This window comes from Euprymna scolopes, chromosome 14, assembly GCF_053919585.1.
Source record: "Euprymna scolopes isolate OS-2025 chromosome 14, ASM5391958v1, whole genome shotgun sequence".
Lineage (NCBI taxonomy): Eukaryota > Metazoa > Mollusca > Cephalopoda > Sepiida > Sepiolidae > Euprymna > Euprymna scolopes.
The window spans coordinates 15,581,600-15,597,435 of NC_136495.1; the positions used below are offsets into that span (position 1 = coordinate 15,581,600).

Sequence of the window (15,836 nt, forward strand, 5' to 3'; positions counted from 1 at the left end):
TCGAAAATAGAAATAATACAGTATCAATATTATATATTTTTTATTGAAATCCTTTGAGATAAGTAATTTGTGTACTTATTTATTTGCGGACGGTTCATGGCTCATTGTGCAGTGGATAAAGGCATTGAATCTCTACAGTTCCAGGTGAGCATTGTCTGAAGATAGCAGTCTCAATCCTACCCAAAGCAGACCAGAGGATTAGTTGTCCAAAATATGGTGACAACAACAACAACTATGGAAAGCAATAATTACGTGGAATACAGTTAAGACTCAGCATTCCTATCCCGTCGCAGTTAATCACCTGAAGAAGGTCAGAGATGAGCTGGCTGATATGTGGTGAAAAAACAACAACTATGGAGATGAGGATAACAGTCCGTAAATAAATAACACATATGTTAAGGAGTATCCGTTAGTCAATCCGAAATGCTCAATATCCTAGATAGAACAGGTATTTTTAAAGGCGACATCGCCCAAGAAAAATATAAGTTTATTTTATTATACTATTTAATACAGGGTTCGTACAGACTTGACAAGTCTTTGAATTTTGACTTTTGCCTATTATTACCTTGAAAAATCCTTGAAAATTTCTTGAAAAGGCTTGGAAAATTGTATTCTTTATATAAAATAAATACGTATTATATGCATTTGAAGCCAAAACAACGCAGTATTACAAAATAAACAGACATTTATTTTGTTTGAAATTTATATTGAAATTCATAAATATATTTCAAACAAAATAAATGTCTGTTTATTTTGTAATACTGCGTTGTTTTGGCTTCAAACGTATATAATATGTATTTTATTTTATTCAAATTCAACCGGTGCTTCTAAGGAACAAAAAAAATCTTAACGTGTATTCTTTATGTCGAGTAAAAATTTGTGTTGAAATATTAAAGAATAAAATCGAAATAAATATTATTAAATTATGTTTTTAAGTATTAATAAAAATACCATTAAAATATTTTTAAAATATTATTATTGAAAAGTTATATAAGTTATCAAATTTACCAAATTTTCATTACTAATGATTACTATATTGTCCAATTTCTACTGTACACTCTTTAACCCTTATCCTTGAGTGACCTCTTGGCCTTGATAATGTGGTGATGCCTATGTAAAAAAAAAAATAAATAAAAAAATAAAATCAAAGTACATTGTTCTGGAATTGCATATTAGTATTGTCGATGCAAGAGTTACGTCCATTTATCACAAAACTACCTTGGGTAGTTTTGTGATAAAGATTCAAATCACCATCTATTTTTATTCTTGTTTATGATTTAATTATTTTTGGAGGGAAAGGGGTAGTGGCGGCTGGAAAATTGTGAAAGTGATATTCTTCTGAAGGTTCAATTCTCAGTGTAGGTGACCAAAAAATACAATTGCGGCCCTCTATCCAGTCATTGCTGAGAACAAGAGCATGATACCCCTGTGAAGTAAATAAAGGGTTTCGTTCAAAATTCTGTCCAAATTCCCAAGTTCGATAATATACACCTGAAGAAGGTTACATTGACCGAAATGTTATCAAAATAACACTCAAAATGAGAACAGTAGTCCGATTAGTCCAAATAATACAAAATATATGTTAGTCAATCCAAAGTGCTCAATATATTAGGTAGAGGTTGTACAAGATAATCTATTCAGTTTGTCTGGGATTTATCATTTTTTTTTTTTTTTAATTCTTTTCCAAAGGAGTCCCCATTTATCACGGCCAAGACACCACTCGAGGATAAAGGTTAATGAGTGTGCAGTAGTCAATAGTAGTGCAAATTTGGTAAATTGGATTACTTAAGGAGTGGCTCATCAAGAACTTGTTCACATTGAACTTGAAGAGGACCATATTGGAGTCAGCAGGAAAACAGAGTTCCACAGGTGTGCAGTTCTAAGAAAGAAGCTTTGTTCATAGAATCTATGATTAGGTTTAGGCACAGATAAAGAGTGGGGGAAATTATTTATAGTGGTTTCAGTTAGACAAGTGTTTTTCGGGAAGTCAGACCAGAGATTGGAGCTCAGATGAGTACTTGCCATGAGAATAACGTTAAACCTAACTGACAAGGCTAATCTGCTTGCCAGTCGGTTTGCCTCAAACTCCACACTGAACTCGGTACACCACTCACTCCCTGATTTTCCTCTTCGAACAGACGCCACACTTGACGATTTGAAAATCACCCCTTCTCAGGTACATGCTATTATAAAAAACCTAGACACCTCTAAAGCATGTGGACCAGATCTCATCCCGGCTGTGCTATTAAAAAAATGCTCTGCCGAGGTTGCTCCAGTTCTGTCCAAACTTTACAATAAATGCCTTAACGAATCCTGTTTTCCCGACTGCTGGAAAACCGCCTCTGTGGTACCAGTCTTCAAGAATTCTGGTGAAAGAACTGACCCACTAAATTATCGCCCCATTAGCCTCCTCCCGCTTTTCGCCAAAATATTTGAGTCCTTAGTAAATCAAGTCCTATTCCAGCACCTAACAGCTGCTAAACTCCTGACTGACAAACAATATGGATTCAGGCAAGCCCGTTCAACAGCAGATATCTTAACTGTAGTTTCTGAACGTATATACCGTTCATTGGATAAAACAGGGGAGGATAGAGCGGTGGCCCTTGATATATCTAAGGCTTTTGACAGGGTATGGCACGATGGTCTTCTAAGGAAAATTAGATCATATGGAATCACTGGAAGAATTCATAATGTAATTAAATCCTTCTTAAGTAATAGAAAAATCAAAGTTGTCCTCGGCGGACGTACATCCAAACAATATGACATAAATGCGGGAGTGCCTCAGGGGTCTATCCTTGAACCTCTATTGTTCCTGATATTCATAAACGACCTCCCTGATAATATTGTTTCGGAGATGGGTATATTTGCCGATGACACCACTCTCTATAACAGATATGAGGGGAAAACAAAGGAACACATATCCAAGGAAATGGCAGAAACACTAGAGGATGACCTCCAATCCGTAGTGGAATGGGGACAAAAATGGTTGGTCTCATTCAATGCTGCTAAGACTAAGCTTGTTTCCTTCAATAACTACAAGAAACCTTCTCTACCACCAATAGCAATGACCAAGAACACATTGCCTGAAAGTACTTCTTTTAAACTCCTCGGCCTAACGTTTACAGGGAATATGAACTGGAATAGATACATTGAGAGCATTGCCAAGGTTGCTGCAAGGAAGGTTGGCTCCCTCTACCATGCTAGAAAACTACTTACGCCTGCCAGTATCCTATACCTCTATAAGGCAACCATTCGCCCATGTATGGAGTACTGTTGTCACATCTGGGCTGGTGCATCTGCTGCTTGTCTCTCGCTCCTGGACAGGGTTCAAAAAAGAGTCGCCAACCTGATAGGTCCTGAACTGTCATCTAGGCTTCAACCTCTGTCCCATCGACGAGATGTTGCATCCCTCTGCCTGTTCTACAAATACTTTAATGGTGAATGCTCTGACGAACTGCAAACACTTGTATCTCCCCGACGTAACTACCCCCGACAAACCCGACAAGCTAATAAGTCTCATCCCTTTACAGTGGAGATCCCTAGGTGCAAGAAAGCCTTTTACTCCAATAGTTTCTTCCCCAGAACTGCGGGTCTTTGGAACTCCCTTCCGGGATTCTGCTTTCCCAACTGCAATGATATGCAGAAGTTCAAGTGTAATGTTAACAAACATCTTTCTACTCTTCTCCCTTCATAATGACCCCGCTAATTAATTCCCTAATAGTAGCCCCCTGCTTCAAAGTGGCACTGTGCCTTGTTTGGGGTGAAAATTGAATAAAAAAAACAAAAAAAAAACAAGAGAGACAGGCTCGCAACATCTGTTCTGTAGGAAATGAGGTTGTAGAGAAAAGAAAAGGGCATCCCCCAATAGGCTACAAAATCTATTTTGAACTCTGTCAAGGCAGGATAAGCTGCTTCTAGCAGTCCTGCCTAGATGTGGCATCATTGGACGTACTTGACTCTTATATAGGTAGAGAATTGCATCCGCAGTCAGATATCTACTGGAGCAGTAGAACGATCCTACCAGTTTTTTCAGCAGCCTTAGCAACAGATTGGATGTACGTGTTCCATTTCAGATCAGGAGTAAAGGTCAAACCTAGAAGTTTGTCGAGACATGGAGTCTCTCCAAGAGGAGAGCTATTCATTTCAATTGATGCCAGATGAGGACCAGAGAGTTTATGATGGAAAGATAGAAGCTTGGTTTTAGATGAATTAAAATTGACCAGACACCTCTTTCCCCATTGCACTTGAATATATATTTCTCAAACCATGAATGTTTGCAAAGGAGACAACTGTGTATAATCTGAATAGAAAATATATTCAAATTTTTAAATTTAGTATGTTTTGATTTTTCTATTGTAATTGTTAAAATAGCGTGTTCTTTTTGTGATAACAATCCTCAGTAACTGCAGTAAATATCATTTTAATTTTATTTTATGCAGATTTATTATTGTGTAAAGACAAGTGTTATTTCAAGTTTTAAAGAAAAACATTTTAAAATAGCTCTCTGTTAACACTGTTTTTTTACAAATTATTATTATAATTTAGATTTTAATATTTTGAGCAGTAAAATAAGCTTTGAAATAAAAAATATCTAGAAAACTTTTTTATGAATTAACTTGTTTTGTTAAATGTATTTTATTTTTTATTTTTATATATTTCAGTACGGAACAATTTGCAGTGTTTGGTTGTCTCCTCTGTTGATCTGTGAACTGTGATATGGAGAAGAGCAGGGTTGAATAAAAATTTTGAAAAAACAGAAGATTAAATAAAATCAAAAGAAATTAAGAGAAACAGAATTGAAACAGAGAAAAAAATTGGAAGAAATTTGGGAACAAAACCAAAACAAAACCAACTGAAAAACCAAATGAGAAACAGAAAATCCTAAGAAAAGAAAGGCTGAAGTATGACATTCTATACAGTGTGCCACATTATGATGCAGCTGATAAGCTCAATTAGAAACTGATTTCGAATGTTACAGCATGAAATTAAGTCAACCACATTTGAAAATACATAAAATAATATTTTAAACCTGAGGGTGAGAAAATGTGTTGAAAGAAAAATAAATGCAAATATTTATATGCATCAAATCTTTTACCAGAAATCTTAATTATTTCTTTTTGTTTAATACTGATCAGTTTCCACAACAAAAAATACATCTTTTAATTAAACAAAGCAAAAATTGAATTAAAATGTCTAATAAAAAGATTTGATCCACGTTTGTATTTTTGTTCATCTTTTAACACAGAATATCATTCTTTTTCAATGACTTAATTTTCATAAAAAATAAATCTCTGAAAATCAAACATTTGTCAGTAAGTCGTTTCTCTCATGAAGTGGCTACTCATATAAAATGACATTGTGACATCAGATACAGTGTCGTACTAAATCTGTTCCTTATCATTGGTATCAATTAGAATGTCAAAACGTTATTTTAAGAATTTGCAAGTATACTTGACTTGATTGCCTTCCAGAATCTCTGAAAATTGAATATTTGTTAATAGGTCTCCAATCATGCTTCCCGGCTATGCCATGAAGTGACCAGTAGAATAGAATGCTATGGACCAAAGTAAATTGAAAAAAGTTGGAAAATAATGCGAGAAAGAATTTATCCTCAAAAATATAAACGGCAAAAAATGTGGGGAAAGCTCGTGTTATTTTATACTTATGAGAAAATGAATTTTTTTTTTTTTAGAAGTAAATACTTGACAGTTTTTAATTTTAAACTTTTATTTAAGCCAGGAATGTTTTTCTAATGGAGATTTATTGATTTACAAGTTCGTTTTAATTAATAAAAAAAGATGAAAGTAAACCTATGCTAGCTTGCATTTTATTATAATCACCTAAGCACGCATGTCTACTTGCATTATTTCTGATTATTCAGACTACTGTTTTTTTTTGTTTTGTTTTTTTCACAAATGTTGCAGCCAAGATGAACATAATAGTTGAACACAAAAAAATATAGATTCAAGGTTTGCACTTAAAAAATCCTTGAATTTTTACTTTTGTCTTGAAAAAGCTTTATTTCTATTATTACCTTGAAAATATGGAAAATTTCTTGAAAATGTCTTTATTTTTTACACAGAAATCACCACTTATCAAGGCTCGAAGGCCACTCGAGGATAAGGATTAATGGGTATACATTAGTCAATGTGATTATAGCAAATTGAACATAAGTAGTGGAATTTTGTAAATTGAATTACTTAGGGGGACGGTTCATCAAGAACTTGTTTATGTTGGATTTGGAGACAATCAGATTGTCTTGTAAGGCCTTAAAAATTGAATTCTTTATGTCAAGAATTTTATTTTTTTGTACATGGAAGTCACCACTTATCAAGGCCCGGAAGCCACTCGGGGATAAGGGTTATTGCATGTACAGTAATCAATGGGATAATATCGAAGTAATTGTTAGTAATGGAGATTTGATAAAGTGTCTTATTTAAGGGGTCAGTTTATCAGGAATTTGTTTGTGTTGGACTTGCAGACATCCTAGTTGTAGTCAGGTGGGAAACAGGCAAACGGAAGAGAGTTCCACAGGCATGCACTTCTAAGACAGAAGCTTTGTTCATGGAATCTACGTTTTGATTTAGGCACAGATAAAGAATGGGGAAAATTGTTGACAGTGGTTTCAGCTAGACAAGTGTTTTTCATGAAAGATTGGCGATGTGGGGGGGGCAGAGATTGCAGCTCAGACGAGCACTTGCCATGGAAATAACGATAAATCAAAGATAGGCTCGCAACGTCTCTTCTGTGAGAGAGAGGTTGCAGGGAAGAGAAAAGGGCATCCCCCACTAAGCCACGAAGTCTATTTTGTACTCTGTCAAGGCAGGATAGGCTGTTTTTTAGCAGCTCCTGCCCAGGTGTGGCGACAGTACTCCATCCTCGGATGTATTTGGCTTTTATATAGATAGAGAATTGCATCATTAGTGAAATATCTTCTGGAGCGGTAGAAGGATCCTACCATTTTTCCAGCGACCTTGGCAACAGACTTGATGTACGTGTTCCATTTCAGGTCAGAAGTAAAGGTCAATCCCAGAAGCTTATCAAAACATGGAGACTCCTCAAGATGAGAGCCATCCATTTCAATTGATGCCAGATGGGGATCAGAGCGTTTATGATGTAAAGATAGAAGCTTTCTTTTAGATGCATTAAAATTAACCAGCCACCTCTTCCCCCACTGTACCATGCGCTCAAGATCAGAGGAGAGAGAATCAGAGAGAACCTTGTCATTTACGGCCTTTGATGTGTTGTCATAGATGGTCGTGTCATCAGCATAGATGTCAACGAATGATTTAAGTATATGTTTTAGGAGATCATTGATGTAGATCAGGAAGAGAGTTGGGCCCAAGATGAACCCTTGAGGGACTCCAGCATTAATACTGTGGGTCTCTGATTTCTGCCCATCAACCACTACTCTTATGAGCCTATCAGAGAGAAATGATTTAATAATCGAGAAAGATTTGTCGAAATATTAAAAATAAAATCGAAATAAGTACTATTGAATTGTATTTTAAGTATTCATAAAAATACCATTAAAATATTTTTTTTAAATAATGAAAATAAAATTAAAATACATTGGTTTGAAATTGCATAGTGTTGTGAATACAAGAGTTACGTCCCATTATTATAAAGGGATGTAACTCCATTTTTTCGACCTAATTTTCAGTTGTTACACATTTTTTTGTCGCTTCTACACTATCAGAACGAAATTTCAGAAAACGTAAAACTGAATTTTACATGAAAACAATGGGATGTATTTCTCATATTTTTAAGATAATTATACCCAAAAATTACGAAAATCTATTAGCTAGAAAATTATTTATTAAAGAAAATAGACTTTGAAGAAAACGATTGTAATTGCTTATGTAAGACATAGAGTTCAAAAGAGAGGTAATTTTCCGTTTCGATTTATTTTATTAAACAAGATGGCAGCAATTTTTCACCTGCTAATACAAAGTTTTTTTGGGTTTTTTTTTAATAATTCAGTAATATTCAGGTAATTTCGATTGCATAATTTGGAATCTAACATTGTAATTGGCAAAAATAAATCAGTAGAAACCATTGTTTTTTATCTGAAAACTCCATTTATCAACTACAAAATTTTGTTCTAATAGTGCAGATGCGCCATTTTTCACCCCCTCCCCCTCTAAAAAAAAACTTCCTTGTGGGACAGGACTCTCCAATGGCAACCCCTCCCCCCTCCCCACACACACACAAAAAAAATTGTGATAACCTAAGATGAAGCCAGCCAGGTTGAAAAATAAATGGACAAGATGTCAGCCATCTTGGTTGTAAATTTAAAAATTTTAAAGTGGTAACGAAAGTTGTAGATTGCAAAGTAACTTTTATTGGCTATTGTAGTATTTATCTGTTGTATATTTAATCCCCCCCCCATTTTTTCGAATTGCTATGAGTTGTAAAACAACCCAATTTTGTTTTGAAAACTTGAATTTTTTCTGGAGAAGGTCTTGAAAAACTTTGAAAATGGATATTGAAAATCCATATGAACTCTGTAAATAATCCAAATTATCAATCCTCGTCTCAAAAATTCTGAAAAATGTCTACTTGTGTTAACTTTATTATTTGGATGGAACTATTTAGATTTTTAATTGCCAAAAAGAAAGTGGTACAAGGGTTAGGGTTAGGTACAAGTTCACAGGCCAGCTTAAATAAGTGAAAATACAGAAATTGTTTATTATGTATGTGTCTCGAAATGAAAATGTCATATTCCAAATATCACATAAATTGATCAAGTATGTTTTTTATATAAAGAAAATCATTTTGAAACAATTTTAAGCAATTAATATGAAACCTTTAGCTGATCTCACAAGTTTGAATTATTGTGGAATTATCTGTTTCTTCAAAGTGGCGACGTGAGACTGTCCTGTTTTGCTTATTCATTAAATTTGATTTTCTTTGTTAAAAATAAAGCTACTTCATCAATTTACATAATTTTTGGAATATGAAATTTTCATTCCATGACGTTATAAAGATTTTTCTTTTGTTTTTTTGTTTTTTTAATTAGGGTTGAACTGTGGACTTGCACCCAGAAAATAATTCCTGCTATGAATTAATGTATTATGGTTTTTCATTGTGTGATTGACATTTTCTCATGCGCTTGTATTCTAACATCAAGAACGAAAACTTGACCAGGAAAATGAACAGTTTGGTTAAAGTGTTTTGTTTTGCTAATTTTAATTTAAAACCGAGTTTTTTTTTTTGCTTTTTATTTAAATTATGCCTAATCACATGCACACATGTACAAGGGTTTTTTTCACAATTCTAAATTAGCATCATATTAAAACATAAATAAATTAGCATCATATTAAAACATGAATAAACAACGATTGCATAAAGATATATAAGTAACAGAAAATTTAGAAAATTTATATTAAAAAATTGAAAGAAAAATGAAATTCAAATTTATTTGAATTTAGCTTCATTAAATATTTTACATTATCAACATTTGTTGTATTCAAATTTATTTCAAGGAAAATATTTATCCTCAATAAAATGAAAAAAAAACTGACAAAAAAAAAAGCAAAGATAAGAAAATTGCAGAACCTCGATGTAAAAAAAAAGATTTAATGATAAAAATTCTTTTGAACACATTTTCTTTTCCTTTGTATTTGAAAATGGAAAGGATTCCACTTAATTTATAAATTTGTCTGCACGTTCATATTTTGAACGTTTACATTTAAATTTCTATTTATTGTAAATAAAAGAAAACAAGAAAAAAAATTAAGATTGAAAATTCTACATTCTTTTCTAGATTAACTTTTACGTATCATTCCATGAAAAATTCATTACTTTTTCATACTTATTTTTTTCTCATAAGCTTTAAAAATTGTTGTTTTTCATATATTTTTTTACATATTGCTTTTTTTAATATTGTTTTTTACATTGTTTTTTATTTTTTTGTTCATATTGTTTTTTTTTCATATTGTTTTTTTCATTGTTTTTTATTTTTTTGTTCATATTGTTTTTTTTCATATATTTTTTTACATATTGCTTTTTTTCATATTGTTTTTTACATATTGCTTTTTTTCATATTTTTTTTTTACATATTGCTTTTTACATATTGCTTTTTTAATAGTTTTTTCATATTGTTTTTTTTCATTTTTTATTTTTTTGTTCATATTGGTTTTTTTTTTCATATTGTTTTTTTCATAGAGTTTCTTAGTATTTTTGTTTTCATAGTGTATTTTTGTAGTTTTTATTTTGTTTCATTTTTTTTATTTAGCTTTATCATTTTTTCATTAATCTTTCTTTTTTTTTCAGTTTTTAGAATTAATTCTCATTCTTCACTTACAATTTGTGTGATGTCTTTTTATAATTATTATCATATACATAGTAAAAGGAATGGAACCATTTTTAAAATCAAACCTTTTCTTTTTTTTTTTTTTTTTTAAAAATATTTTGGAGATTTTGTAATGATTATCAAAGTCAAGAAAAGAGAAGTTTTAGTTTTCAATCAATAAATATTCAGTTTTTCAAAATCAAACTGAAATGTCAATTTCATTTTATTAAAAACATATTTATTAAAGATTTTTCAGTTTTTATCTTTATTTTTTTTCTTCAAGTTGAATGTTTTTTTCTTGTTTTTAATCAGTGATTTTTGTATTTAATTGGGATTTTTGTAAAAAAGAAACAAAAAAAAATCCCAGTGCGTAAATATTTTGATTGAGAAAAAGTGTCAAACAACCTGCAATAATTTTCATGCTTTTTTATCAACATTTTTGCTTATAAAATCTTTTCTTATGAAATTTCCATCATAAAAAATTTAAGTTCAAAATTAATTTAAATCATACCTCGTTCTTTGTCTCATAGTCCTAGATATGACCTTAAACTATATCCGATGGTGAGGCCCCAGCTTGCGAGCTTTGGGGAGTATGGAGCCACCCTTTAATTGCCATTGCTCCCAGGTCCACTCTGAGTCCGGAGTGGTAGTACCTGTTAGGGTCCCAACTATGTGTTAAATAGAAATCGACTTGAAAACAACAAATATCTTCTATTAAAAAACTTTTCTTTAAAATAACTGGATTTGACATTAAATATCCTGAAAAGGGTTGATATGCCGTAAGACAAAAACAACCAATCTTTGCCTCATCTCTCAGTGTCCCAGGTATGGTTCTATGTCTGCCAAGACTAAGGATAACTCACCAGCTGCAATGAAAAGTCATCTTGTCTCTGCAAATTCTTGTCTTGAAGGATGAAGTGATAATTCTAATCTATGATGTAATTTTTTAATTTTCTTCCTTGATAATATATGGTTCATTGCTGGAGTCTTACATTAGATGTGGTGGCGTTTTTAAATATCAACCCTTTTGCTTATATATTATCGTAGTCATTAGACAACAGTTTAAACTTAAAACACACCTTGTTCTTCTTCGGCTGCCCCCTCAATATCTATGCGACATACCGTGTCCTCCCAGACTGGATATAACTTGTCAGCTGCAATTAAGTCAGTTTCATTCTCCTTGCACACATTTATATGGAAATCACTCCAGACAAGACATAAAGCCACTTCCAGATTAAAAATCAGCCAATGATAATTATGAGATGGATAGACTCCCATCCAGAAAACAGCAATTCTTTCCCCTTTGTCAGAAACATTGCTCATGTAATGTGAGAACTAAAAGACCAAATCAGGGAAGCGAGACTTACAAGGCTGTCGAAAATAAACCCTGGGGTTATTTTTTTTTTTTTTTAGTCTCATTCATATGCATAAGCTCAACACGTTCTTATATAAGAAAAATAATTGTCTTGTTAGGCTGAAATACAAAAGGAAGGGTGAGGCCAGACAATTTTTTTTAAAAAAGCGTGACTTTGTTCATTTTTAGCACTCATCAGAACTATCCAAAACATGTCTTTTCAGCTTTGGCATTTCATTTGAACTTTCAACTTCATACTCTCATATTGAAGTTGAAAGAACCTATTTAATCAAACGAGTTGAAAGAAACCCATTTGATCAAACGATCACCCGCCTGACCCCTGTCTACAATACATCCTATTTATGTCCAATACCTACCATATATATTTTTAACTCTTCTCTACGAGCTGAAATACTCAATAATATCCAACATCAGGACTGAATTTAGATGAAAGGAGATCCTAAACTATTCTCGTTGGAGCCCCCCTCTCAATCCTCACATCCTTGAAGATGGAAGAATGTTTTAAACTCACCTGACTCCTTATCTACTATACATCCTGTTTATGTCTAACATCTGTTTCTCATCCTCTTAATCTTCATATCCTTGCAGATTGAAAATAGAAAAATGTTTGAAACAAAAATGAAATTGGAGATAATTACAAGTGTTTAAAATACATAATTTTCTTAGGTTTCTCAACACCATTTTCAAACCTTATATTCATGTTTCATATTAGAATCTCAAAATCCAAAGTAAAAATGTTTTATTACTAAACTTGCTGATTGGTTAAATTCTGACACATTGAGGAGAAACGTTTTTTGAAGAGCTAGAGCTTCCCACATTTAAAAGCCTTATGATTGACTTTCTCCATACTTGCAAGGAGACGAGTAAAATTAAAAAGGTGTTTTTAAAACTTGCCAACTTCAGATTTGATCTTAGCTGCATTTGACAAATGTTTATAAAATCCCTTCCATGTCAAAGCAATTGAGGTTAATGGGTGCATAAAATGAAACAAAAGGTCAAATCTACTTAACTGATGCCAGAATTTGTAAAACTTAATATTTCTCTGTTCCTTGTTATATTCATGTCCATCCTCTCTCTCTCTCTCTCCCATTTTTTTGTCACCCGATTAATTGTTTTGCAGTTAGAATCTTGACTTTGCAGCGGATGGCTGTGCACAAACCAGCTCAGCCAACTTTTGAGTATAATTATGTGTTTCTTCAGATGCTGAAATGTAATGAGAAAAGTCTGTGTGTCTGTGTACATTTCCCTGCACAATAACTCTGTCAATTTTTAGTCTACAGACTCGAAATTTGATATACAGGGTACTGAGATTTAGGAAAATCTATGTGATCAGTTTTCGGCCAGAAATTTGGCTATTAAGGGGTCAAAGTTCAACGATTTGACCTTTGAGAACTCTACCAAACTCCTCCGACAATTTTTGGTCTAAACACTTGAAATTTTAGATATAGGTTTCTTGGACATGGATCTAACTTAATAACTTGATTTGAGCCCAAAACAATAAATGTTAAGAGGTCATAATAGGGGTCAAAGTTAAAAAAAAATTGACCTCTTTTTTTTTTTTTGCTCAGCATACACCTCCAATCACCGGGCACCAATGCTAGTATACAGGGTGGGCGCTAGAAAAGCGGGAAATTTGTCAAACAACGATTTATTTTTACAAAGAATAATTTTTACAAAGTTTTTCAAAGACAAATGTTATATTATACTCATAGTCAAAATGTCGTCCGTGCAGTTCACTGCAGCGTCTTAACCTAGAAACCCCCCCCCCAAAAAAACAATCACACATTTTATTCATGATCAAAGCTGACCTTCAAATTTCCCGCTTTTCTAGCGACCACCCTGTATATATATGTATATATATCTTTGTTTTTTTTACCACACCTTTTCATTTTAGCTGATGGTCCCAGCCCAGATACTTAATTTTCTGGAGAAGATTGACAGAGAAAACCCTGCTAGTTAATGACACTAGAAATGCTGACATCGACAAAAGGCTCATCAACCCAACTGAATAAATTGAAGGACATATGTCTATTGTTTGGTGTGAACAACTAGGGACCTGGTCATGCCATGTCCAGGACATAATAGCCTTTCGAGAAACGTCCTCACAGTGTGGAGACCACAAGTTACACTACCCTCGCCAAACAATAATAATCATACGATTTAACATTGCTAATTAATCTAATCATAGATCTGTCATTGTGTTGCAGTCGGATCAATGCTCGGCCAACTCTTTCTCGGGTTAGATTGATCTGTAATGTAAAATGTGACCTGATCCAACACATTAGGTAATTTGCTGAAAGCTCTACATTTGCCCAGCATTGCGGTTGTCTTTAGGATTAATCATATCTGTAGGATTAATCATGTATGCTGAAAGTGTCATGTGGAGATTTTATCTTCCTTGATAAACTATTGGGGAAGAATGAATGTCTTAAATTGTAAGAAGGTTGGCCTGCCAAGGAAAATTTCAAACTGATTGGACCAGACTGCACAGAAATGAATTTAAAGATAACCTGTTGAACTGTGTGAACAGGAGAGTGGGCTTGTGTAACATCAAAAAACATTTGATTTCTGATGTTAAATGAATAGAAGAATGTCCAAGTTATACGCTTAAAATAATATTTTGTTGTTGCAATTATTTTCATTATTGTTTCCATCTGTTTTTATATATTACCGTAGTCATTAGAGTTCGAACTTAAACCACACATTGTTCTTCTTCAGCTGGTCCCTCAATAACTACACTACAATTACTATGTCCTCCCAAACTGAAGATAACTTGTCAGCTACAATTAAGTCAGTTGCATTCTCCTTACATACATTTATATGGAAATCACTCCAGACAAGACAAAAAGCCACTTTCAGACTAAAAACAAGCCAATGATAAGTGTGAGATGGATAGACTCCGATCCAGAAAACAGCAATTCTTTTCCCTTTGTCAGAAACATTGTTTATTGAATGTGGTAGCTAAGGGGCCAAATAAGGGAAGTGAGAGTTACAAGACTGCTGAAAGTATTTTATTTTCACGTTACTTCAATTAATAAGAACCATGAACATCATATTCGATTTAACATCTGTTTTATATGGCTTTGATAAATTGACTTTTAAACCAACTTATCTCTGGCCAGGTGTTTATTTATCTTTATTTTTCTATCAAATCTATTCTTATGACTTTAATGTTTCCTTGGTATTCTACTTCCAACTGACCCTGCTACCTCAACTGTTCTACATTCACTAACTCAAGAACTCTCATCCATCCATTTGACTGGCATAAGAGATTAAAGGAAGACGTGAGAAGAGTAGGTCAAATTATCCAAATAATACAAATTATCAATCCTCATCTTAAAAACTCGAAACAAAAATGTTATTTTAAAGTGAAACTATTTGCTAGAAATTGCATAATAAGAGTTTTTGTTTTTTACTTAAAAAAAACTGTACACCTTAACAGGAAACTAAACTCAAGCTTATAGATTTTCTTATAAATTCTCTAAGTCATCTGAAAATAGGTTTTGGTAGGGATGGGGCGTTTCTGGTTTTGCAAATATTTGAAAAAATGTTTTATTACTGTATTTCCTTATCTTCAAACATTGGCATTAATCTGAAAATTCAGTTCGTATTGTTATACATCTTATAGTGAATAAAAAATGTTTACGATTTGCTAGCGAGTTTTCAAGATATTTGATGATCAACTCCTGTGACCATTCATACAACTTGTGTTGGATACTCTTTCTGCTATGATTTTTTTGTATGATCATATTCTTGATTCTTACAAGGGTACTCCCAGGTAACCATTTTTGTTTACCTTTCTTCTGATTGCTTAGAATGCATCGATGATTAAAAACCATCAACAACATCATCGTATCCGTTCAATTTTGAAAGACAATAACTCTTCCAAGGGTGGTTGCGCAATCTCTAACCGCAACACACGGCACTGCTTGATTCCAATGGCACAGAGAAGTCCAGATGCCTGGAAACAATGCCAAGATTATCAAAGTGCACATATAGAACTTGGTATTCCAAAATAGTTACCCATTGACTGATTCGGCTCCACTTCAGTGATTAAACAACAACTGTTACATTGACAAGATTATGCGCGAATATCATCATATTTGATTTAACGTCTGCTTTAATACATGCTGACAAGTGGATGGCTTTGAGAAATTGACTTCC

The 15,836-nt window shown here is 33.1% G+C and overlaps 1 protein-coding gene across 1 annotated transcript in view; it reads left to right on the top strand.

The window, feature by feature from the left end:
* Positions 1-4,852, top strand: part of LOC145292867 (serine/threonine-protein kinase greatwall-like) — a 93,793-nt gene extending 88,941 nt beyond the window's left edge. The window contains exon 15 of the mRNA XM_080138975.1: positions 4,662-4,852. Within this exon, the coding sequence (XP_079995101.1) occupies positions 4,662-4,708 (47 nt within the window). The 3' untranslated portion in view covers positions 4,709-4,852. The remainder of the gene's footprint in view (positions 1-4,661) is intronic.
* Positions 4,853-15,836: the final 10,984 nt, after the last annotated feature.